The sequence below is a fragment of the Melitaea cinxia genome, chromosome 20 (assembly GCF_905220565.1).
Source record: "Melitaea cinxia chromosome 20, ilMelCinx1.1, whole genome shotgun sequence".
NCBI lineage: Eukaryota > Metazoa > Arthropoda > Insecta > Lepidoptera > Nymphalidae > Melitaea > Melitaea cinxia.
In genome coordinates, this window is record NC_059413.1 from 7,079,392 (window position 1) to 7,106,198 (window position 26,807).

At 33.4% G+C, this 26,807-nt stretch overlaps 3 protein-coding genes across 3 annotated transcripts in view; 2 read left to right on the plus strand and 1 right to left on the minus strand.

Moving 5' to 3' along the window:
- Positions 1–840: 840 nt before the first annotated feature.
- On the plus strand, positions 841–11,848 carry LOC123663693 (uncharacterized protein CG3556). Its single transcript, XM_045598360.1, has 9 exons — positions 841–916; positions 2,303–2,493; positions 2,592–2,689; positions 3,056–3,303; positions 9,136–9,296; positions 9,866–10,082; positions 10,807–10,957; positions 11,355–11,566; positions 11,787–11,848. The coding sequence occupies exons 1-9, from the start codon at positions 841–843 to the stop codon at positions 11,846–11,848; spliced, it is 1,416 nt and encodes a 471-aa protein (XP_045454316.1).
- Positions 11,849–17,040: 5,192 nt separating this feature from the next.
- LOC123663162 (ectonucleoside triphosphate diphosphohydrolase 5) overlaps positions 17,041–26,807 on the minus strand; it is a 43,296-nt gene continuing 33,529 nt past the window's right edge. Inside the window, exons 8-11 of the mRNA XM_045597861.1 lie at positions 20,701–20,850; positions 19,183–19,355; positions 18,214–18,377; positions 17,041–17,442 (exon numbers count right to left, since the gene is read on the minus strand). Of these exons, the coding sequence (XP_045453817.1) occupies positions 17,350–17,442; positions 18,214–18,377; positions 19,183–19,355; positions 20,701–20,850 (580 nt within the window). The 3' untranslated portion in view covers positions 17,041–17,349. The remainder of the gene's footprint in view (positions 17,443–18,213; positions 18,378–19,182; positions 19,356–20,700; positions 20,851–26,807) is intronic.
- Positions 24,629–25,531, plus strand: LOC123663163 (3-oxoacyl-[acyl-carrier-protein] reductase FabG-like). Its single transcript, XM_045597862.1, has one exon. It carries the CDS (start codon positions 24,686–24,688, stop codon positions 25,469–25,471), a length of 786 nt encoding a protein of 261 aa, XP_045453818.1. The 5' UTR covers positions 24,629–24,685; the 3' UTR covers positions 25,472–25,531.

Genomic DNA, 26,807 nt, shown 5'->3' on the forward strand with positions numbered 1-26,807 from the left:
ATTTATTACACAAGCACTAGAATCCCTATCGTCCCTATCATCCATCTATGTTGTAATTTTTTAATGGGTGGAACACTTTCGATAATTCTTTTTTTTAATCGAAAGTTGATGCTTGTTGAGACCACAATTTTTGTGGATTTTGAGTTATCTCTAATAATACGTATTTGCTTCACTATTTTTCGTCGATCTACGTTGTATTACTGGTCGATGTAATAGAAGTCGGTTTTTTTCGTTTGCTAGCAAACATAATTATTATACACCAAAGATAAAAACTGTGTTATAGAATGATATAGAGCCCAGAATCCCTAGTATATACCTGACTTGATGGAGTGAAGTTATCAAGTGCTTTTGTCTTCTAAATCATCTCGTACTCTAAGTAGAAGGAGCACATCGTCAAGAAATCTATTTATTCACCGACCTAAAGTGCAGTAGCGCGACGGAAGTTCATCACATAACCAATTCTCCCAAGCAATTCTACTTGATGTATTACACCCAGACTCGATGCTCAAAACGAACTCACAACCCCCAGAGCAAAAAGCAGAGTCATGGCGCTCAAAGTCACTTGAGTTTAAATAAAGATCATATTTTGAAATATTAAATTTTCAATGGAAATACAATTCTTTTTTTATTAAAATATTGCCTATTTCCATTTTATGTAAGTAAATATTACAGGTATATAACATTTCCTTCCTCTTCGCACGAAAAGAGGCCGTTGTCTGGAGCTTGTATATTACCAATTAACCTTAACTGTGTATAACTGGTGCAGTTATCATTAATTAGACGAAAAAAATGTTTAATACAAATTGAAAAAACTATTATTTCAATCTTGTTTCAGTTACAATGATCGGAACGCATCCATCTTCTGTTTTGTTCTACGCTCTTCTAGTTGCCCTCGGAATCGTTAGAGGACAAACTGGTAAGTTACATCACGTACACAACTTTTTTCCCTACTATGTTTTAGAAAGGTTAGTGAATATAGCAACATATATAATGTATAATATATAATGTATAATATATAATGTATAATATATAATGTATAATATTATTTAATTCGTAATGATTATTTCAATTAATTTCCTCATATGGTATAAAATCTATTTTAATTTTTTTTTAACTAACCCTTGATCTACCCACGTGGCTATTTTTGTCTTTATACATATACCTATACTTTTTTATTACCTTTGCATATTATACCTTTTAAGTTATACCGATTACTGTTCAATATACAGACCTACCATTGTATTATTTTTCAATCAAGACAACAATCTTAACTTTTTTTATCCTCTCGTCTTATTTCAACGACTGTTACACGATGACATCAGACATGCTATGTACAATCCACTTATGACAGTGTTGGTATTGTATTGGATTTATGTTACACTTTTAATACTGAATTTGACAGTGTTTGTTTTGCTTTGCTCTCATAACATCTTGACGATTTCAACGCTATTTTCATAGTCGTCGTCTACGAATGGGTAAGTATGACGTATGTATATAGGAGGTATTGACGCGTCTCCACTTTTAATTTCTACTTTCATTTTGTCCGTTACTTACTTTATTTTCTGGAACTTGCATGCACTATTATGCAAATGATTCCCAAATTTACGAAAAACGATCTTCCTGATTGCTTTAATCTATTGCATAATTAATAAGTTTGTGAAAGTAAATCGTGAAATAGTTTCATGTTAAAACTAATCAAATATTAGCTTCCACACTATCGGTAGAATATTTGTATGTACTACTCAAGTGTTTTTAAAACCTCTGCGTCACTTTTAAAGCAACAAGTTAAGTACATAGTAAGATAAAATATTTATCACAATCTTACGAAGATTATTTACTATTTATTAACACGTAAAAAAAATTGTTGTCTGTTTATTAACCCTACTATTGTTATTGATATTTTTTTTTAACAAATCCATGAAATAAATACAAACGCTATAAAATATAAAATCTTCGAGACAAAAGATGAAAACTTTTAAGAAAGTGTTGTATTGAAGTATACCGAAATGGTTAAGATTTGCGAAAATAAAATATGTCGAATATATATATATACATAATTATAATATATATAATGGCAAATAATTTCATGCTATCCAAGTAATCGGTATTAAATGATTTCCGATACAATCAAAGCTTTTAGGGATTGTTTACAAAAAAGTGAAATCTTTCAAATACGGAAACATTCAAATAAAATTTCTGTATTCTAAACTCATCATAAAATTTAATTTTTCCAAATTCTTGTTTTACTTTGTCCGAAAATAAGAAGTATTAATTGTCTTATTTCTTACCATGATATTTTCAGAAACTGAGGCACCTACCACCTCAACTTCGAAATCACCATCGACAACGGTAGCTTCCACCACCATCGCGTGGGAGACTGAGACACTAAATGAGGGACAGGCGATACAGAAGGCGCTACAGTATTTGTTACAGCATAGACAACCCGATTGGGGCTGGGGCAACGATACGCATCATGTGATGCTTACCTTACAAGTAAAATCCTGCAATCATAAAAATATGTTTTTACTATAGAACATTATTATATTATAAATTCAAAATAAACTACTAATTCTAATCTTTTACTATTTCAGTTAGCGAACAACACAGGGAAAGAGATTGAACAACAGGAATTGGAGATGCAACTGTCAGCTAAACAGATGGAGATTGAAATATTACTCATGATGTCCAAGTACGCATTTTTATTTATTACTATCAATATAGCGTATTAGGAGATTGACGGTAATGAAGACTTAGGTAATGTTATTATGATAGCGATCTTAATCAATATGCGTAAAAAAAGTCTTTTGATGGTTCGTTTACAGCCTTTTTTTAACATTAAATAGAGTATGCTCGTAATATTAAACATTTTGAGCAAAAATATATGTTTTGATGAATAGGGCAGGAATTGGAAATAATTACGTGGAATGGTTCGTAAGTATAATGTTTATTACACAGTTCCTTTTTTTAATTTTGCAGGATACGTTGCTGAATGTCTAGATACAAGTCATATAAGTGTAGTAAGATAAATTAAATTTTTATTGTATCCACATTCCAGACACCACGAGTCCCCGCCTCCACTAAATCGTTTAGCGGCTTACACGCTTGCTCTAGGAGCTCTGTGCAAAGACCCCCGCTCCTTCCACGGTCGAGACCTGGTGACGGCATTGCTGCACCGCGAGCCACCACACGACCTGGAGTTCGCGTACGCCACGCTCGCCGCCTGTTCTTCCGCTGCTCATGTCAGACGTCGCCACATCCGACGATTATTGGATATTGCTAATGCAGCCGCTGATCATAGTCTTGGTATGTATTGCATTGATGTTTTATATACATTAAATATATATCTACTATAATACAAACCATTTAAAATATGTATATATAAAATTCTCGTGTCACATATTTTTTACCATACTCCTCCGAAATGGCTGGACAGATTTTCATGAAATTTTGTATACATATCGGGTAGTCTGAGAATCGGCCAGCGTCTATTTTTCATACCCCTAAGTTATAAGGGAGGGAGGGATTAAGGGGTTAATAACATATATGGCAAAACAACTTTTGCGGGGTCAGCTGGTACATAAATAAATATTTATAAAAAGTTACTAGTAAATACGTCAAACACGACTATGGAAGCTCAAATCATAAATTTGCAATTAACTTAAAAAATCTTATAGGATGATGAGATCGTAGCGATCTCCGAAGCCCTATCATAAAAATGCACATAGATGAAGAAAACTGTGTGATTTTATCAGATTTTAAAAGTAGTTTTCAACATCTGTCTTGGATACCCTCGACGCTTCGAGGGATTTCGATATCCGTAGTCATTTTGGATAATATCTGCAAAATTCGTGCAATAAATAAAACTGTTGTGAGCCAGTGGATACCCTTTCGTTGGCATATGGGTAACGAAGAAGCAAACTTATCAGCCCGACAAGCAGCTTACGAAGAGATTAAATACGGATGTTTGCCCTTACAATCAGACAGTCTTAGTAACTTAAAAGCACTCTGCAGATCAAAATGACGCGAGTTTTTTGACGAGCGTTCGCAATTGAAACGTATTTGGCATAAAACCGTACAGTCTGAGCCGCTTCGTTACCCATGGTTCAAGGAAAATAAGATAAGACAGAAAACATGTAGTGGCTTTGTTGAGAATGCGTAGTGGTCACACTCCATCCAACAACTTCATACACTTAATGGGAAAAACTAATTCTCCAAATTGTCCACTTTGTGATGTCATTGACGATGTTTATCATGTGTTGGTGGAGTGTGATCAGAACGAATTTAAGAGACAAGTGTTGGGGAGGATTCGATGTAGGGTCTTGCAACAGTGTCTTGGCCTGTCCCTTTTCAGTGGATGCTAGGATGCTTCTCAGGATATTATTTGCTGTATATTTAAGAGAATAGGTAAGGTTAGATCAATCATATTGTAAGTCTCAAAAGTTAGGATATGCAGGAGAAACCGAGAACAAATCACACAACCGTGGTTTTGTTCTTGGTCCGCTGTATTATTATTATTTGACTTAGTATAATGCTACTAATTGTTATATGGTAAAACCGGGAGAGATGCCGCAGTGGGATAGATGCCTCGTGTTCTAAAAACCTAACATCCCGAACTCACAAATAAAAATTAATCGCATAAGTAGGAGTCGAAATCACCCCGTACCTCAGATACCCACAGATATTCGTGTGGCAAGGACGCGTTTGGCTCGTGTGTGTAATTTTCTCCGTGGCGAAATTTACAAACTCGTCAAAGTTTTAAAGGTTAGTATTTAAGGTTGTATAATTTTATAAATAGTAAGTAATTCCGTTATATTTTTTATCACGTCAATATGCTTGGTCATTGAGTCTGCTTATAGTTGTAAATAGATGCTATTTTGTTTATAATTTATTTAAAAAATACGTGGGCATCTATCCCAATCACAAAGGATAGTTGCCCTGATTTTTTGAGGTATAGGTGCCCTTACTCATCTATCCCTTCATTCACCATATATAGAGTAGGTTTATATGTTTAAATTTTTTTTGTGTCTGTTATATTTTTTATGTATTTCCGTATATTTATGTTTGGATGTTTTACTGATTCTAGCAGAACTATGCCACGAAAATATAAAAGAAAGGAAGGAATGCGAGCTCGAATATGTTCTTGGACTATAGAAAACCTACAGTCAGCTGTCGATGAGAAAGTATGATTGTGCAATGTGCATGTTGACACTTGATATGAATATTTTAGACCAACAATTAAGAATTTATTTATTTATTTATTTATTTATTTAATAAAGGCATACCAACTAAGTACATAAAAAAGCTTTCTGCACTAAAACAATACCACAAAGTTATACAATATGCACTTAAATTAAAGGTTTGCACAACATTCTTAGAACGCTACTGTAATCAGACATAAATCTTAATTGTGTAATTTACCAAAAAATGACATTTGTTACAATAAAAAAATAGAGAAAAAAACAAAACAAAACTATTACAATTATATATCAAAGTCCATCAACATTTTAATTATTTTTCCCTTAAATTGGCTTAATGAATCTGCAAAGATGTCTATGTCTATGTTAAGAAAAACTGCATTTAGATTTTTTTGCATAAGATTAAGCGGTGAGTTATTTATATACTTAGATTTATTATGCATTAAGTAAAATGGTTTATATATTCTAAAGAAGCTATCCCTGGATGATATTCTGGGTACACTCAAATTAATTCGTTTCAAGAGGGAGGGACAGTCAATCATACGATTAAGCAGCTTATACAGAAAAATGCCGCCAAGAGCCTGATTGCGTTTCCATGAGGGAAGGTAGTTGAAATAACGTAACCGATCGTTGTAGTTATTGAGAAGCAGATTGTTTTGTGTTCTAGCTTTAAAGGATAGTCTTTTTAAAAACATTTTTTGCACCTTTTCAATACGCTGTACATTGTTTTGATAAACTGGGTACCATAAAAAACAACAGTACTCGATATTACTGCGTACCAATGCATTATATAGGGTCTTTAGAGCTAATATTGATGTAAACTCTTTGGTATTACGTGTTATAAATCCTAACATTTTGAAACTTTTTTTAATAACATGATTTATCTGGCCAGTAAACCGCAACTCTGAATCTATAATTACGCCTAAGTCTCTTACTTCCTCAACTCTTTTCAAGTTCTTATTATCAATACGGTACCCAGAATTGTATTTATTACGTTTTCTAGAGAATTTTACGTGTACACACTTGTCAATATTCATAGTCATATAGTTAATTTTACACCATTGAGCAACACCAGTAACATCCCTCTGCAACAACTCCTCGTCAAATTCATTCTGTACGACTCTAAATATTTTTAGATCATCAGCATATAACTGGAATTCTGAGTGTTTTATGTAGTATTTAATGTCATCAAAAAACAAGCCAAACAAAATAGGTCCTAGAATAGATCCCTGTGGAACACCAGACGAAGGGATGCAGTAATTTGAACTATACCCATTTACTAATACCCTCATTTTGCGGTTTTTTAGGTAGGAACTGAACCACAGCAACACCGAGCCATTTATATAAAATTGATTTTTTAATTTTGTAAGAAGTAAATTATGGTCCACTTTATCAAACGCCTTACTTAAATCCCCATAAATAGCATCTACTTCCTCCCCGGAACCCATATGTGACAACAGCTGTTCAACAAAAGATACCAAGTTAGTAGCCACTGATCGCTTGGCTACAAAGCCATGTTGTTGTTCGCCTAACATTTGTTTCGTGTGCCAAGTAATGTGTATGCAGATGATTTTCTCAAATACTTTTGCTAGTACTGATAGTATACTGATAGGTCGATAATTTTCTATCAGTTGCTTGGGACCAGATTTCGGAATCGGTATCACAGTGGCTTCCTTCCAAGCGGTCGGAAACACACCATCGCTTAAGGATTTATTAAATATAATTTGAAGGGGTATAGCAAGTGGTTCTGCGTTTTTTAAAAAGAAAATTGGTGGTATACAATCATTTCCGTAACCTTTGGCTATGTTCAATTTTTTCAGCTGAGTCTCAATTTCAGACTTTGTAATATGTATACTTGTCAAACATCTAGAATCAAACGCTGATACAACATGCCCAGCGTGACAGTGACTAGTAGCTTGTGGGACAGTATACACAGATGAAAAATGTCTACAAAAAAGATTGGCTATCCCTTCACCATCTGAAACTATTTCATCTCTGAACTTCATGCAGCTAGGAATGTTACTATCGTTTTTACGCTTAGCTTTTATGTAAGACCAAAAACGTTTGGAATCCTTAACCACATTAATTTGTACGTTTTTAATATATTCAGAGTATGATTTATTTATCAAAATTCTACATCTCTTTTTTAGCAAGTTATATTCAAATTCATCTAACTTATTATTAAATTTCTTCATTGCTATTCTATGCTTTTCTTTTTCTTTTAGTATTTTTATAAGGCTGATAGTGTACCACACAGGATAATTGTTCTTAGTGGGTCTCTTTTTTGGTATTTCTTCTTGTATTATATTATTTATGACACTGTAAAAAATTTGTGTAATCTCATCAACTGTGAGCGAAAGATCTAGTTTTTCGTTCCAATCCACACTTAGCAATTTTTCCCTAATACTGTTATAGTCAGCCTTATAAAATTGCAACACGGTATTTGTTTTAGGTTTAAGTGGTTTTTGCTTTTCAAATGTTAAATTAATTTCTATTGGAGGGTGATATGAATCAACACTGCTCAATATATCAGTTGGGTTAGTCACAGTCAGAGGGCATGAGGTGTTTGAGAAGACAAGATCTAATATTTTCTGTTGTTTATTTTTTATATTATTATATTGCTTGAAAGATGCATATGCAGCGAAATCGATCAGAGTTGAACAGACAACACCACCAGAAATCCTCGGTACAACGTGCGAGATAGACATATGTTGGATCCATTCAATTCGACTAAGATTGAAATCCCCAACCAATAAGACATTTTCCAAATTGTTAATGTTTTTTTGTAACTTATTAGTAAAGTGTGAAATAACCTCAATTGTAACAGGGGGTGGTAAATAAATCGCGCATAAGTTAATTTTCATGCACATATTCTTGCTGACATAGTCGATAGTGACCCACAGGTCCTCACATGAGCTTTCTAAGTTAGTATTGCGGAATGCACTAAGAGATTTCGATACAGCGATAAGAACACCTCCACCATCCTTACCCTTATCAAACGTATTAGACTGTCTATCCCTCCTAAATACCTGATATCTATGATCCAGAATTTCAGCTGTAAATATATTATCATTAAGCCACGTTTCAGTTAAAACAATTATTTGGTAGTTACATGTTAATACATTTTTATAGACATCCTGCATCTTCGTACGAATACCTCTTACATTTTGATAGTAAATGCTTAGTTGATTAGACATGAATTAAAACAATTAATTTAAATTTAATACTATAAAGAAACAAAACTAAGATCAAAATGAAACGAAACAGCTAATAACAGATACTAGTTTACAAGCTTCTTAAGAGCATCCATGTAAGAATTTATACTTTTGTTGAATATATATAATATATATATATATATAAATAAAATTCTAATTATAACAATTAAAAGATATAAAAAAACACAAAATATCTTTCATTACTATGGCCCATGTTTCTTGGAGACAATCGATGTATTAGGAGTAGAACTACCTAACATTTGGTTTGGGTTTTCGTTTACACGGTTTAAAGGGCATCTATCCTACTCACTATTTTCATGATGGGGCAACTATCCATATAGGTAGGCATCTATCCTCAAAAAAAGGGGTTCACGAAAAGCTAATTTCTGCTTAATCTGCATTGGGTAGGTTAAAAAAGAATAGTAATAATTCAACATAAAGGACCGAGCTAGCTACATTAATAAAAATTATTCGTATAAAAATCATATTTTTAAAATTAGGTGGCTATTTCAAAAAGTGAGGCATCTATCCCGGTTTTACCCTATTGTTGCTATGTTATTGTTGTTGTCATTTTGTATAATTTCTGTTACGGGGGTGATATAATAACCAAGTAATTAAAAGATTACAAAAAATATATAAAGATAAAAATACAATGTGAAACGAAAATGGTACATTTTAGGTTAAAACTCGTCCATAATATCAATGTTTTAATCCTATTTCCGCAGATACTATATCTATGGTAATCTTGGCGCTGCGCTGCGTAGTTCAAGATCATCGTCACCGTAGTCTGATACACTTCGTGAGGCGACCAATGGCCGGTCTAGCAAGACAACAGCATCCCGATGGCAGTTTCGGCTCTCTAACTACTACAGCCTTAGCTATACAGGTTATTACTGCGATCGCACAACAAAATTAACGTTATAAAAGAAATCATACAAACATAAAAATAATATATAATTATATATACATACTCGACTTCTATACATAGGTATACTTCGACTCCTAACTGCGGTCCTTCAAATTGGGGGTTCTGTAGGTGTTATAGATAATATTCCACGAGGAGGAAAATTCCTAACTATTCTTCATGACCGTCCAATGAGTGCATAAGCACGGTCAAAATCAAAATTAAAAATACATTTGTTCAAATCGGCTTCAAAAGCACAGTAAATGTCCTTCCTCTTTCTGATCTACAAGATAAAGTTTTACATCGTAAACAATATAACAATAACCTAAAATAATGCCCAGGGTACAATATAATAATGTTTTGGAGGTCTACACATAAAATAAAGAAGAGCCAAGATTTATGTTCACGGCAACTTAGTTGCTGTTCGAAATATCGAAATTTATTAATAATATATTATATTTAATAACAACAATGCATGGAGATAAGGGCCTGTGCCCAGCTGTGGGATGTTACAGTCTAAATTGAACTAATAGCATACAATCTATTTCAAGGCTCTTGAAGACTCCGACAATGGTCCCGGCGCCCATCAACACTGGAGCCTCCCATCTGCGCGTAAGTGGTTGCTCGACAGACAGGAGCCAGACGGCGGGTGGGGCGACGTCGCCCAAACCGCTGCAGCGGTGGCAGCGCTGACACCCGCCTCTCTAGCTGCTGTACGACCGCCGCATTGCAGCGATAAGTTACAGGACAGTAGGCATGAACCGCTAGGTAATCTATTTATACCTATTATTTTTGTACATGTATATTAATATGAATATATCACTCATATTCACTCATTCAACCATTTATACTCATATTCATTTATTATTCTAAAGTTAATGACGTACGTGTTTACATATGTTATTGCAGAATTAGTTTACCTATCGATATCATATATGCCTATATACAACAGACAAGAATATCATTCAACCGTATTTTGATACCGATGAATACAGGCAATGAATTTTTAGATACACGCTATACAGCCTTTTACATGCTTAGATCTGCAAAGTTCTGAACTATTTCCAATATTTCACGGTGAGCGCAAATCACAGTATTATATTATCTTTGACTACCATCGAACTTAGCTTTATTATGCTTGAAAATACGAGTCGAATGAAGTGAAAAGTCTAAGTTTAAATCCTGTAAGAATTCAAGCTTAGACTTTAATATGAAATTCTATAAGAGACGTCTTTACGCAAATTATCCACACTAATTAGATACCCGGCATCATGCGAACATACATAGTACACACCTGCATTGAAATCTTATCTTCCTATACTTTCTTGCACTCGTGAAAATTATAAAATGTACCCTTCTTATATCACTGAGATTCTCTCTTCTCTCACTATTCTCACTTCTGAGATTTTCTCGAAACGCTAGAATAGAGGAACTTTCAACGCAACGACTTTAAAAATGTCTTGTATCTAAATTGATATTTGTCAATTATCAGATAGTAATGGTGGTGATGGCAGCTTGAAATTGGCGTACCAGTCCGGTCATTCAAGCAACGATTCTGATGCACGTAACGTCTCCTTCACCTACACTCTCTGGCTTGGAACTAACGTCACTGAAAATTATACATTATATATGATTGCTCCAAGGTAAATAGATTGGTTCAAAGACCTACAACGCTTAATCTCTAGAATCGAAACTACGTATGTAGGCTTTTGTTCTGTGTTCGTATAGTTCAATGAGTATAAAGTAGATAGTATCATGTAGTACACATGAGTGAAATTTATTTTACGCCGATGACATCTCAGAATGATTATGTAGTCTTCACTTTTAATGGATTATTTTCTTAAATAATTATTGTCTTAAACAAAAGTAGTGGCGTCAAACGGGAAATATTTCTCCTACATTTTTTAGATATTGTACATTAAGAATTCTTCCAAACAGGGGTAACACCCATTATTAGAAAGCTATTTCGATTTCGCTCCTCCTCTTATATCATACTCATTTAACGAAATATTATAATATCTATACGTACCTATTTTTCAGAAACATATCATTCTATCACGTCATGCAAATGGCTGCGGAACAGGACCCAAAATTCAAGTTTGAAGCAAGCGAATGGCCAAACGGTCACTATGTCCACACTCTAGCTGGTCACAAGGAAGAACCGATGGGCTATCACTACTGGTTGCTCTACCGCTTGCCCGAGATACCCGATCCTGTCAGTCCTCCTGGCAATCAGCTAGTAGCGCCTGTTGGTAAGTAATTAATACAACTGTCAAATAGGATGTACAGGGTCTTGATGACTTGATAAATACTTTAAACATTAATCATCATATTTAGGTTTGAAATTTGCTTGATTTAATTGCTTTCAGTTGTGCCAGTAAACCACGATTAATTCTTTCACTCGCAGGGATATAGTTGTCATAAATAAAATGAGTGAATGGTACATTAATATCTATTTTTAATATATTTCAGGCGTTGATGACTTGCTCGTTGAAGACGGGGAACATTACCTGTTTTGGTATAAAAAGCTGTAATTTTCTTACCGAATTGTGATTTAAGATTTAAGCAAAAATATTAATCACCTTCATTTCGTTGATCGTTCAAGTTATAGTGTACCTATAGTTGAAGATAATCCTTTAGAAAATATACAAAAACTTACTAATATCTACATCAATTATCTCATATAGTAACGATCTTAAAAATATCAATAGTTTTTAAAATATTTTACCTTACAATTTGTAGAATTACTTTAAAATAAATTTAATTTAAAGCTGCATGATATGTTGCAGACTATTGGATAAAGTTAGAGATAGGAATTATAACATATTTGTTCTTAAAAAAATTGTATTTAAACAATATGGTAACCTACAAATGTGTATAATTTTTCAAATTTTACTATGCACAAAGATTATGAAATAATGTGTATAGGGGAGTTTAGGAAAACGTATGAGACAGCCAGCGCACGAAATTTTCATTATTTTTGACTTATAATTTTTTTATGACGATTAATTAATTAATTAATTAAACATTTGAAATTTTTAATTATATTAAAAAGATGTCAAAAAATCTACGTTTCAAATTTGAGCTATGTGTCAATATTATTTACCGGAAATACTTTTTAAATATGCTTTTTTACATATTAAAAAAATTGTACTTTTTTAAAATGATAAAATATCCAAAAATCATGTTTCTATTTTTAATATGGCATGGAAGTACAGCTTGAGGTTTCATATTTAATAATATTTTAATACTTTATAACGATATAATACGAGTTAACTATAGCCAGTATGCATGTCTTATTCATTATATCAATCCAAAACCTAGATAGTAAAGCATTATGAATTAATGAAAAGTAAATAGGAATTACAAAAACGTTACCATATTCTTTGCTCTTTCTAGTAACATAACACTGCACGGTTACTTTAAATTGGAATGCTATGGAGCTTTGTTACCGTAAAATGTCGGATACTATCAGATAATCGAATATAATTTACCGAATATCTGCAACTAGAACCGAAACCAGTATACATATAATTACTATCCAAATATGTTATATCACATCCATAACATCCCTACTTTAAAATACATGATTATTTGCACTTGAAACATGTTTTAAAACATTTTTATCATATTTAAATATGTCTACGTATTTTTAAAATTATATAAGGAACAAAATATATTAAAGTATTGTCATCATTAGAATTAACATATAGCCCAAGAGGCCCGGGCAAACCAGAATTTCGTCATTTCATAAAAATTGAAAGTTTCTCAGCACATGCTCCCAACCCCAATAGAAACAATGGGCAAATATGAAGTTAAACTCATACTGGCTTAACTCATAGTAAATATCAGGTGCCAAAAGGAACAAAACTCCAACTAACTTTCGTCTTTCATTCAGCGTCATTTTCTAATATTACTTATATTATAAATCATGTTAATCAGCTTCATAAAATTCAGCATTCTTCAAAAAATAATTGAGCTTTTATAAAATGACGAAAATCTAGTACGTCCGGGCTCGTGATATAGTACCCTATCCATTAAACCGAATTTTTCTTGAAATAATAAATTACTTGTCAACTTTCATCTTAGAAATTAACTTTTAAAATGTTTTTAGCTATGTAAGAATAGCTTTACAGTTAAGGTATTATTAATGTGCAATCTGACATAGATTATATCATTTAATGTAATCATGTTAGGAGACTGAGCGACACGAGAGTCAGGTACGTTAGCGTAACATTTTTATTGTAACTACTAAATGGTTCTTAATAATAATTCTTAATAAACACTGAAATTAATTTGATGAGTTTTTATTTTTCTTCCATTTAATAACGTAACTACATGTAATCAAACCCTAAAGTCATGACTGCTGAAAATATCTTATACATGCAGTAATTTTTAGAGTTCTACTTCTTTTGGTGCGTAAGGGAAAAATTATGAGAGTAAATTTTTACGATGTGCGCGCAAATCGTCACGAAAAAAAACCGACACCCTGTAGTTAGCTAGTCAACGAAGAAGAAATTAGCAACGTGAAGTTAGCTAGTCAATGAAGTACATATAATTCTTAAGTGCGTAGACAAGTACACACACACTTTTTTATCCTTACATCCTCTAACAAAATATTTTGTTAATAATTATTAAATTCTAAGAGGTGATTTATCTCATTTTTTTTTATACAACTAGGTCGGCAAACAAGCGTTCAGCTCACCTGATGGTAAGCAATTACCGTATCTTATAGACGTCTGCAACACCAGAAGAATCGCAAGCGCGTTCCCGACCCTATCCTCAATTCCCTCCATAAACTCTGGTCACCTTACTCACCAACAGGAACACAACACTGCTTGAAAGCAGTATTATTAAGCTGTGATCTTCTGTAAGATCACAGCCGGGCCTGCTCAAAATATGGAGCCCCAGTCGGGTGCTCCATATTTTGAGCAGGAAAGTTCCTGCTGTGCCCTACCTCATTTAATTTTATCCAGTTCACGTCTTTACAAGTAGAGTAAGCGTTCAAAAATTTCGAATGTGAACTACTAACTACTAAACTAACATACTGATGCCAATGTAACACATGCCGAAATTTAATGTTACCGCGGTAAATTCCCCGAAAGAGAGAACATTATTTTGAGATTTTTTAGTGTATAAAATATTGGTCGAAATAATTAATTATAGTCCGTCATACACATTTCAATTAAAAAATTTAATCCTTAATTTAAAAGTTAAAACGTTCTATCAAATTATAATTTATTAAAATCAAGCCTAATTGATGTTTGCCAATCGCATCGCTATAAACAGCTAAAAGCGCTATAAAGCGTTACTCCCGAGGATGTTTATTACGATTTCTCTTACTCTTCGCACCTTAATTATATTGTTTTTTAAAGAGCAAACTCCAATTAAGTAGTATTAGTTTTTTAAAAGTTAAGTAACATTTTATACAAAGACTAGCAACTACTACAAAGCTTGAAAGAAGAAGGATTTATAAAAACAAAAGAAATTATTTTAAATCCAACATTTATTAAATTTTGTACAAGTCACATTAACACCAATTCACTAAACACATTTACAATACGTAGACGGTGCAATGAAAGCGAATGGAATAAATTCTTAAATTGCGTCCAAAATTGAGAGATACAATAAATGTCATAAAATATGCGAATAATATTCTGTATTAATTATTATATATTTACATTAAAAACAATGTGCTTATATTGTACAAAAAATGATAAATACAACCGTATTTAGCAAATTAATGCTATTTTACTCATTTTAATTAATATTTCTTTAACTACCTTCCAAATGAACCAAACATTTACAACCAATCTGACTGATCAACAAAACCATGAATTACATAATATATGTAGGTACTCATCGCTTTGAGAATTTATATTAAATAATCATTCCCACAAGATTAATAATAATATCAAGTTATATTCTACAATAATTCAAAATAAATAATACACATCAACTTTCGTTAAAAGATAATAATACAATTGGTTCCTCATTCAACAACATTCATGGTCGCATATAGCAATCCTTTTATCCATGTTATTTTATTTAAATGTATTGTGTCTATAATTTTAACAAGATTAAAAGATAAATTAATGCCACGATAAAGAAAAATGTATACATTAAATTCGTTTTCGCAATACAGTAAAATTACTTAAATTTTTAATATATATTTTTTTATATCTATTACATACACACACGGCCGTTTGTTCTTACGGTAAGCAACTTACTGCTTGTGTTATAGATAACAGTCGGCTGCTATTTTTTTCGATAAATTCATACAAATAATACTTATATAAATAAAAACACATATTACGCTCAGACTCGAGGCGGGAATCGAACCCCCAACCCCCGGAGAAAGCGTGAACAGGTTAGTCATAAATAGGTAACATATTTTTTATTTAATATAAAATTTTCATATGTATTTGTTGTGTGCAGTATGGTTTAAATTGTCCTAAATAAATAATGACGTGAAAAAATACCTCACACGAACTCATCACTTAGTTTTCTACATTGAGACTGTCATTATAAAAAAAAAATAAACATTTTTTTCGGTTCGTAGTTGATATTAGATTTGTGATTTTTTTTTTTTTTTTTTTTTTTTGTTTAATTGTTCGTACGATGAGAGAAAAATTAATAGCTATCATTTTAGTGTAGAAGCTATTTTAATTAAACGTTACAAAGCCAAGTGACATTTCAATAGTTTTAATAAATAAATAAATAAAATTAATGTTTTATTTTTTACTTATTTAAAAGTATAAGTAATGGTTATTATTTAATATTGCATCCAACAATAGTTCTGTATAAAATTACAAAAATGAAGTATGATTACGATTCCGAGCCTCTTTCAACTGTTGCTGAAAATTTCATCAGTTCTAATAATTTAGAAATAAATATAAAATTAATAATAAAATTTTAAAATAGTTAATTCCTTATTAAGGATAAATTTTTCGAGGCATGGCAGACCTATTTACCTTAACTAAAAAATATTTTATTTTCCTTTTATTTTCACATCTGACAAAAATTTTGATGGTGATACAGAAATAATAACTACATAAAATCTTTTATTTATTGGATAACTGTGTAAAAGTTTTAAGCAGACCGTAAAACGTGCTTTTATCGTAAAAATGACGATGTTTTTAACTGTTTTATGTTGAATTTATAACATTCACGAAAATAATTGATAATAAATGTATATTATAATTACATACGAGACACAACCGTAGTAGAAAGTAAACATTCTTAATTGTATGGATAAAGTAAGGAAAAAAAATTATAATCAATTATTAAGCTAGATCTCACTGTCGATTCAGGCACCATATTGGTTAATAATTTATTTTTAACAACTTTATATCGTAAACGTCATTAATTCGAAGAATATTCGGTTTATTATTATTATATATACTTTTGATAAGGGATTGTATTCCTTTTAATTGAAATAGAATCATTCGGTTTCTTGATATATTCCTTTCGTATTAACTACATTACTTGTAACTATTTTGTTAGCATTAAAATTTTAAAATCGACTATTTGCAATACAATATATCTGCGACGAATCGTTAATATAACAAGTAATTCTATTCCAAAATCACGAAGAAATTTTATTGGGGTATTATTTGAAAAAAAAAAGACACCAGACTACTAATATTGCTAGTTTCTTAAACTATCTGTAGCAATATTAATATAAAAAAAATTTATAATTAATATGTCATAAATTAAGTTTTTCTCATTATCATACGGCATAGATAAAATTTACAAAAACCGAATGACTTATTAATATAACGAATAAATTGTATATTTAACTTCAATTAAAAAAATACTTCTTACATTTACCGCCAAAAAAACATCTGTGCGTGTGACATTAAAAACAAGATGGCCGTCAGAAAAAGTGTATCAAACCTTTTAAAATTAACTCAAACTGAGATTTATATTTATATAATTATTATTAATATAATTTTATTAATTGTAGTGGGTTAATATAAAATTTCAAGTAGCAAAATATTTTGAATGTTGTATATAAAACGAGGGTACAATACTACGCCTGTGCAGCTGAAATCCTGTTCATGACAGTCGTGTAGGCGAGACCGAGCGCCCACGATACTTCGTGTCCGTTAATTTTCTTGAACAGCTGAAAAAATATAAAACAGTTATCCACTTTTTTAGGTTTGATTTTCAAGCATTATTCACTTTTATTTTTTCTACTCTTATGAAGTAAGGATTAGAGCTAAATTCATCATTTTTATAGTACTAGATTAGCACAGATATTCGCTAGTACATTCTTGATGCGTCTGTGTGTCCGGATAGCTTCAACCTGGGGATCTTTTAGGTGCGAGTGAATAGGTTACTTCTAGGTAAGCGTGCTCCATCTTAGACCGCATTTTCACTTAACATCAGGCGAAATAGTGGTCAAATGCAAGCCTATCTTAGTATTAAAAAAAGGAAGCGTACAGCCCACCTGATAGTAAACGGGTATCCATCAATCGGGGTTCATAAAAGACTGCAACACCAGGAGCATTGCAATCGTGTTGCCGACCCTACCCTCTCACGGGAACATGACAATACTTTAGAGCAATATTATTAGGGTATTCTTCTATATGATTGAGATACTTTCCTAGTCGGCTTGCCCATCATTTTAAATAAAGTATTTCCTGTTGTATCCCATCACAATAAGAATTATTACCACACAGAACATTTTTCTACATCGTACAATTTGATTAACAATAGCTTATCTTCACTGGAGATCAATTTTAATACAGATTCCTACCGGTATAGCTCCGGATAGGTGTTCTTATATATTTAGGCTATTTTAGCGCTATTTAGGCTTCAGGATGTTAAAGATAAGAACTATTTCTTGATTGGCCTTAATTAAGCTAGGAGGGTGGCAACAGTGGGTACTCACGGAGATGGGCTCGTTGTCGCGTATCTTGTAGGCGTCCTGCAGCAGCGTGAGCACGTAGACGAGGTCGACGCACGCCCACGGCTGCTCCACGTTGGACGCCGAGCACGCGCGCAGCGCGCTCGCGCGGTACGTGGCCACCGACACCGTTCCGCCGCGCATCACGTCTGACACACGCGCACACATAAACGTTCGTTCTAACCTCTATTGAAAACACTCGATCGACTCAGACCGGTAAATGATCGACTCAGACCGGTAAATAGTTATCCTCGCAGGATCATTTAACAGAATGCTCAAATTACCCTATGCTTTTTGAGTGTTTTGTGTTTTAGTTTTATTCTTAAATATTTTAACAACAGACTTCAATATTAAGACTCAAGAGAAAATTTTGTTTATATTAATAACATCATACGCGCACGTATGCATGCTTAATAATACACGTAAGTGTACACGCACATACAGTTACAGACACGCACACATATTATTTTTAAAAAACGTAATAATTCAGAATGTTAACTATTGTATAAATACTATATTTATACTATATTTTGATATTATTTAATATATTTAGATTTCTACGTGTTTTTCATTTCCTATTTTTAAGATATGTTTTTTTTACATAATCTGGTCAGCAAGCAACCGTACGGCTCACCTGATGGTAAGCGATTACCGTAACTTACAGACGCCTGCAACACCAGAAGCTTCGCAAGCACAACGCAGACCTTACCCACGAGTCCACGGCCGTCCCAAGTAGCTCTGGCTACCTTACTCACCACCGGAACACAGCATTGCTCGAGAGCAGTATTATTTAGCTGTGATCTTCTGTAAAATTTAGGTACTTCCCCAGTTGAGATGCTCCAGATTTTGAGCTGGATATTTCCTGCTGTGACCTACCTCACTAAATTACTTGTGCCTGGAGCAAAGCTCTATAAACTTGTATGTAAATACTAATAAACAAATAATATTACGTACCAATGATACCCGCATCGGCGGCTACGTCGTAGAAGTAGCTCATGGCGGCGACGGAGCCGCGCGGCGCGACGGAGGGCTCCCAGTCGAGCGTGCGAAGCGTGTAGCGACGCACGGCTTCATGGCAGCGAGCGAACACCGCATCGCGCTTCATGCCATCTGGCCGGGGAGCACCGCTGACGAATAAAACTATTTTAATAATTACATATTCTTGTTTTAAACTTTGCCGCGGTAGCTAATTCGCTAACTTTCATAGATTGGGTCTCCACAAGTGACAAATCTGAATCAAAAATTACTGTAATTAAGTAGGCAAGTTGTAATAATTATGTAAGTTAGATAAGTAAGCATTAAAATTAGTAATTAGTTTTAATAAATTATTTAAGTTTAATGTGAAGCACTACAGAATTATATAAGCTATTCGGAATGTAGATTCTGCAACGAAACTCCGCAGTTATAAGGTGTACTTTTTTAAATTATTTTTGATAAAATTATCTATACAATTCTCGAAAGTACAATAGGTAGTAAATAAACAAATTAATTAATTAAGTACTATTCAATTTTATCGTTTCTATGGGTATGTTCATTTTTTTTTCTGAGTGTGGTTAGAAGAGTCTGCACATAAATCTGAGATTTAAACGATGATTCGGTTCAGTTCATTTCAGACGATAAAGTTGTTAAGTCAGATATCAACTTATGTTTAGGTTTCAATATATGTCCAAATTATTAAATATTACTATTTTTTACTTTTTTGATGCAGCTGATAATTTTAATAAAGCATTACGACCTTTTTTAATTTTTAATTTTGTATCAAAGTACATAATCCAAAATAATGTAAAATATGATAAACTAATAAACTTATACATAATTACAAGCCTGCTAACCAGATTTATATATAATAAATTTTATCTACACTAATGTTGTAACATTCTACTTATGTTTCCAATACTTGACTTATAATTCCTACTGTTATAGCGCAGACAACAAAACACTCAATTTAAGCAATTTCACATGATGGTATAATATCCACATCGATATCGTAAAATCTCATTATAACATCGCGCGCATGCGCGCAGCTGCGCTCTCATTGGTTAGATTTTTAATGGCGGCAAAATCACTGTGACAATACACGTACGCGTGAATTTAATTTAATAAATTAAAAGTTAAAAATGCATAGCGACGATGATATTTGTAGGCCTCCGGATATTCTAGAATTGGCAAAAAAATTAACTCACAATCTTTTGCCAGAAAAATCTAGAAAATTATATGAAAATTAACATTAACTTTCAGAATTGTACCATCCAAAATTTGAACAATTATTATAAATAAACTATTGTCAGCTTTTACTCTTGTTGTTTGATTAATTGCATTAGTGAAGATAAAGTAGTGTATGCAACTGCATATAACACGGGTATTAAAACACTCGTTACTATTATGAAAAACTAAACATAAACTCACACTCGTGTTTTAATACCCTTCATTATATGACAGTTGCATAAACTACTATTATCAAACTCTTCTCACCTGATAATATATTGCTTGTTGGCATACGTCCACTTCTCTTTCTGCACAATAGGATCCACGCACACAGAAACAAATTCATTCGTATTATTATCATTGGCCTCAAGCCGGAAAATACCGTTCCTAGCCGCTAGCAAGCCTAGCTGTAAATAGCTGAAAAGAAAAAAAAAACAATAACTTAAAAATTTCGTCATTTATTTTAAGTTTATTGCACAACTCTACAAGTACTTAACGTCATACAACCTTATCTACCGGTCGACCTTAAAAAGTAAATAGACGCAATAAAATAATATATAAAACCATTAATAAATTAAAGATATATAAGTAACTTAGTAGATATGGGAACATATATTAATTATAATAAAATATTAAAAAATTGCAAATATTGTATAACAAAAATTCTTAATTTAGAACTCTAGGTCATACTGAAAAATAGGTATCATATCGAAAGCCATCACAATTTACAACCACATCACACGTTACAATAAAAAAAAAAAAAAAATAACAGTATAATAAATTTAATTATACATTGCAATTATATAGTAACTCAACATATCTTTGAAAATATGTATTATAAATAATTGTGTTCGTGTTTTGTGTAGATGTAGTTTATTTATTTAATATTTATTTATTTATTATATATATATATAATTCTCAATATATAATAATTCAATATAAAATTCTCGTGTCGCGGTGTTTGTAGTTGGTCCTAACTCCTCCGAAACGGCTTGACTGATTCTCATGAAATTTTGTGTGCATATTGGGTAGGTCTGAGAATCGAACAACATCTATTTTTCATACCCCTCAGTTATAATTAAGGGTGTTAATAAAATATGAAATTTTGTGTGCATATCGATTAGGTCTGAGAATCGGCCAACATCTATTTTTTTCATATCCCTAAGTTATAAGGGGGGGTGGGTCAAGGGGGTTAATAACATATATGGCCAAACAACGTTTGCGGGGTTAGCTAGTACATATATGGTCGAATTGAGTAACCTCCTCCTTTTTTTGAAGTTGGTTAAAAACGTTTTTACTATGAACCGTAATAACCTTTTCAACTCATTCCATACCTTTAATAATCTTATAATCGAAACTGTGATTTTGCTTTAAGTACTATCTACACTGATACGCATTTATAGGCCAAATCTTGAAACCAGTCTAGTCTGATGTAGAGTTGTCACAATTACAGACTATTTAAATCCCGATAAGTTGCACATACATCATATTGATTTAGCGAAAATACTTATGTACATAAAAATTCCAAGTATATTTTACTGTTAAAAAGACATGGCTGAACCATGCTATTATGGGAGAACAGACAGACAGATAGGACAGTGAACTTTTCAAACTATAGCGAACGGTTATTGGTATTACATCGCTGAAACCCAAACACTTTATCAGGCGACCAGGAACAGGCCGAAAACGTGCGATAACTTAGCGCAATGATCGTTTTCTTGTAACGACATCACTACGAAATCGCCGATTGAATGCAGTTCAACTCGGACAGCAGCTCCAGGAAGTTAGGAAAGTGGAAGTTAGTGGGTGGACGATTTGAAGAAGACTAGCCTAACGAGGCCTGAGAGCGTATAGACCAGCAAGTGGCCTAAAAATGACCTCAGTACACAAACAAGCGCACCTTCAGTTTGCACGAAATTACGGAAATTGGAAAATAGATTAACAGAAGACAGTACTGTTCTCTGACGAAACCAGGATGTGTCTCCATGGTAACGACGAATGGGGTAGAGTCGAACGAAGATCTGGTAAGCGTTTTGCATGTTCTGGGGAGGTAACCGATGTCAATGGACGCGAAAACCGAACTTGCTTTCATCACAGGGACCGATACCGACCGTCGATCGGGAGGGTAGACTTCCCGACATTACATTGATGAAATCCTGGAAAAACATGTTGTGCCCTTTTCCGGATTTATCGACGAAAATTTCGTTTTAATGCAGGATAACGCAAGACCACACACCGCCGCTGTAGTACGCCAGTACTTGTTGAAATACCCGTTATGGCGTGGCCTACTCGAAGCCCAAATCTCAATCCTATTGAGCACTTTATGGGACGAACTTAAGAAAAAAGTGGGGGCCAAAAACGCACCGCCTACGAGTTACTAAGGGAGCTCGAAACCGCAATTAAGGAAGAATGGGACAGCATACCGCAGGCGTTTGTAAAAAAAATATTTCCACAATGAAACATCGAATGGAAGCTGATATTCAGACTAGAGGGGACAATACCTCGTATTAATAAATCATTATCTTCAAAAAAAAATATTTTTTTTTAAAGTCTCACAAACCGAGCTATCTGTAACGTAAATTTAAGTCATTCTATTGTTTTGTTGTTGTTGTAATGGTTTTGAAGATCAAGGCTACGGGCCATCATAATGGGTTTTTAGAAAGTTAACAATGTGTACTTTAATTAAGTTGTATTCGTAAACAAGATTATATTTAAAAAATATTTGCGGCAAAAATGAAAATGTAGGGTGTGTGCGATTTCTATGCTCACGAGTGTAGAACAAATATAAATACTAAGTAGAAGCTAAGTTTGTAAATATACTTATATTTAAAATAGTTTGTGATTTTGTTTTGTTTTGAACTTATTATAGAGTAAGCAGTTTTAAAGAGCCTATAAGCACTTCATCTACTCTTACTACCTTGATCTAAACTTACTACTAATACTACCTCTTGCTAAAATAATAATAGACATCCTATATATGTATATAGAAGTCCTATATATGTAGTCCTATATAGTCCTATATATATATATATATATATATATATATATATATATATATATATATATCCTATCATTACTATAGAAATACTTACGTGGGCTAGGTGAATCACTTATTTCAAAATAATCAAGAAATGAAATCTATATATTCAAATAAATAAAATTGGAGTGTCTGTTTGTAATATTAAAATAACCGCTTTTTACTTAATGCATATGGATGTATACACGGTACATATACCAAAATAACATTTTTTACAATTTTTGTCTGTCTGTCTGTCTGTCTGTTTGTCTGTTTGTTCCGGCTAATCTCTGAAACGGCTGGGCCAATTTTGACGGGACTTTCACTGGCAGATAGCTGATGTAATAAAGAGTAACTTAGGCTACTTTCATTTTAATTTTCTTTTTTTTTTGTATCTACGTCCTAAACAATATATTTTTTTAATTCCACGCGGACGAAGTCGCGGGCACAGCTAGTAATAAATAAAGATGTAGGTAACTCGTACATGATTTATATAAATAAATATAATATTAATATGATATTACATACTAAAACGAAAATAAATAAATGAACATAATTTCTTGTCTCTCAGAGAGCGAATAAAATAAGTACATACAATGATAACGCTGCGACACATTTTGCTACACTGTTTTCTTGGATAAAATCTTCAGTTCCTACTAATGTGTATGATGTTTTATACGCACGCAGGTTGATAGATGGCACCATACTAACAAATACTTGAACAAAGATAAAATCTTCAAGGCCACTGAGCAATTTAATGCCTTTATCTGTTAACAATCAATCGTACCATTCGAAATATTTTTTCTAAATAAATGAAAATTGTAACATACACAAAAACAGTGATCTGTTCCTAAGGTGAACAACTTAATGCTTGTGTTATAGGTAACAGCCGACTGATATAGCTACTTTTTTTGATAAATATACGTATAAACATTAAATATAAATAAATATAAATATTACACCTAAACTCAGGCCGAAATCTAATCCACAACACGTGGAGCAGAAAGCAGGGCCACTACAAACTACATCAACGTGCTCATCAAAAATATTTAACAAAATGATAAAACAAAAATATGGCGCAACACGTTATAAGTACATATACCTACTACATCCGTCATTGTGCAAGCTATTTTTAGCGGATCGAAATAAATATTGCGCAACACGCCTTATACTACATCTGTTATCGTGCGAGTTTTTTAGCGACTCCCATATAAAGTGTGGCAGCATAAACGTGCTATGCAGACTTTTTCGACCAAGGAAACCGACAGGTTAACGATGAGTTTTACGGGTAAGGTCGTAATAATAACCGGCGCCAGCAGCGGAATCGGTGCTAGTGCGGCTAAATTGTTCAGCAATGAGGGCGCTCGCGTCGTCATCGTCGGCCGCAACCAGGACTTACTCTCTGCGTCGGCGGCACAATGCAACTCGCCCCTCGTGGTCCGCGCGGACATCACCATCGAAAGCGAAGCCCAGCGTGTCGTAGACGAAACAATTAAAAAGTTCGGCCAGATCGACGTTTTAGTAAACAACGCTGGCGGAATCCCGTTGACAATTGGTCTTCTGGAAGATGGCGTGATGCAAGCCTTTGACGATGTTATAAATCTCAATCTTCGTTCCGTTGTTCATTTAACGACCCTAGCAGCGCCACACCTCATCAAGACTAAAGGTAATATCGTGAATATATCGAGCATGGCCGGAGTGACTCCACCTTTTGGTCCAGGGGTGTCGAGCTACTGCGTCGCAAAAGCAGGCTTGAATCATTTCACCGTCTGTGCCGCAGTCGAGTTAGGCTCTCACGGTGTCAGAGTGAATACAATCAGCCCTGGACCAGTCCGGACCAACTTTGTACAGAACGCTAAGTTGTCGAGCACCTATGAAGATGTCGCCCCGTTGACGCTTCTTAAAAGGGTATCAGAGCCGGAGGAAATTGCCGATATGATTTTGTTCCTGGCGAGCAGTAGGGCGAAAGGTATCACGGGAGTCAACTGGTACAGCGACAACGGTTATGCTCTTCAACGTTAATTTCAATGTAGTTTTTTATTTATAAACTATCTTCTAATGTAATATAATTTATTTTGTTTTCTTAATCGTTTTATTTCGCCCAAGTTACCTATCTAAACTGTAACTTAGATAAAATTTATTATTATTTCTACGATAAGTAAAATTGGTTATTATTATACGATAGTTTAAATTGATGTGATAGATGATAACGACAAGAACTAAATAATCGTAGATTCAGAGGAGCTAGCCCCAATTAGAGGTTTACACTTCGCAAGATTTTATTTCGCGCATAAGATTATATTTAACGCCGCGTTGGCGCAACGGTCACAGCAATGGATGGTACCTGTTGCGCTGGCCGGTTGCGGTTTCGATCCCTCCACATGACAAACATTTGTATTGGCCATACAGGTGTTTGCCGTGGTCTGGGTGTTTGTGCAGTCCTTGTGGGTCTCCCCACCGTGCCTCGGAGAGCACGTTAAGCCGTCGGTCCCGATTGTTATCATATACACCTGATAGCGATCGTTACTCATAGTAGGGAATATATCCGCCAACCCGAATTGAAGCAGCGTGGTGGATTAAGCTCTGATCCTTCTCCTACATGGGGAAAGAGGCCTATGCCCAGCAGTGGGATATTACAGGCTGAAGCGTACTAAGATTTTATTTATTTTATACTTTAATGTATACCACAAAAATATTACAAACAAAACTTAAAGATAATTACAGACTGTGAAGTACAACGAGCGGACATATGGCTAATTATCCTATTCTTCCAGACAACACACAAAAATAAAAGGAAACTTATCATCTAAATTGGGTAGGTTGTGTAGTTGTATAATAGAAATGTGTACATTCTAATACTTTTAGAAAATACATCTATACATATAATAAAATGGTACGAAAGTCAAAACTGTACATTGAATATTTTTTTAAAAGAATACTTGGGTTGTGATCTACAATCGATACCGAAGCCAAAAATATAGTTTTTAGAATTTTTGTCCGTTTGTCTGTATGTATGTCCGGGATAAACTCTAAAAGTACTGCATGGATTTACTTCAAATTTGGCACGAATATTATTAAGAAGTCGGGTATATAGGCTACAAATTATCACGCTATCACCTACGGGGAACGAGCAGTGAACCTTTATTTCTTCAACGCATTCTGTAACAACGTGTAATCTAACGACGCATATTTGAATGTTGTTATTATGTTAATAACCATGCTATAAAGCTAGCTTCATACTATTAAAATCACGCAATATAAGTAACTAAGCTGACTTAACCTTATGGCTTTATAAATAAAGAATAAAAAAAAAAGAAACTAAGCCGATAAACATAATTAAATGAATATAAGTAGACAA

Coding starts and splice junctions, on each gene's coding strand:
- LOC123663693 (XM_045598360.1), top strand. CDS start 841: ATGATCGGAACGCATCCATCTTCTGTTTTGTTCTACGCTCTTCTAGTT. Junction 3,304..9,135: donor AGCCGCTGATCATAGTCTTG/GTATGTATTGCA, acceptor CTATTTCCGCAG/ATACTATATCTATGGTAATC. Junction 10,958..11,354: donor TTATATATGATTGCTCCAAG/GTAAATAGATTG, acceptor CCTATTTTTCAG/AAACATATCATTCTATCACG.
- LOC123663163 (XM_045597862.1), top strand. CDS start 24,686: ATGCAGACTTTTTCGACCAAGGAAACCGACAGGTTAACGATGAGTTTT.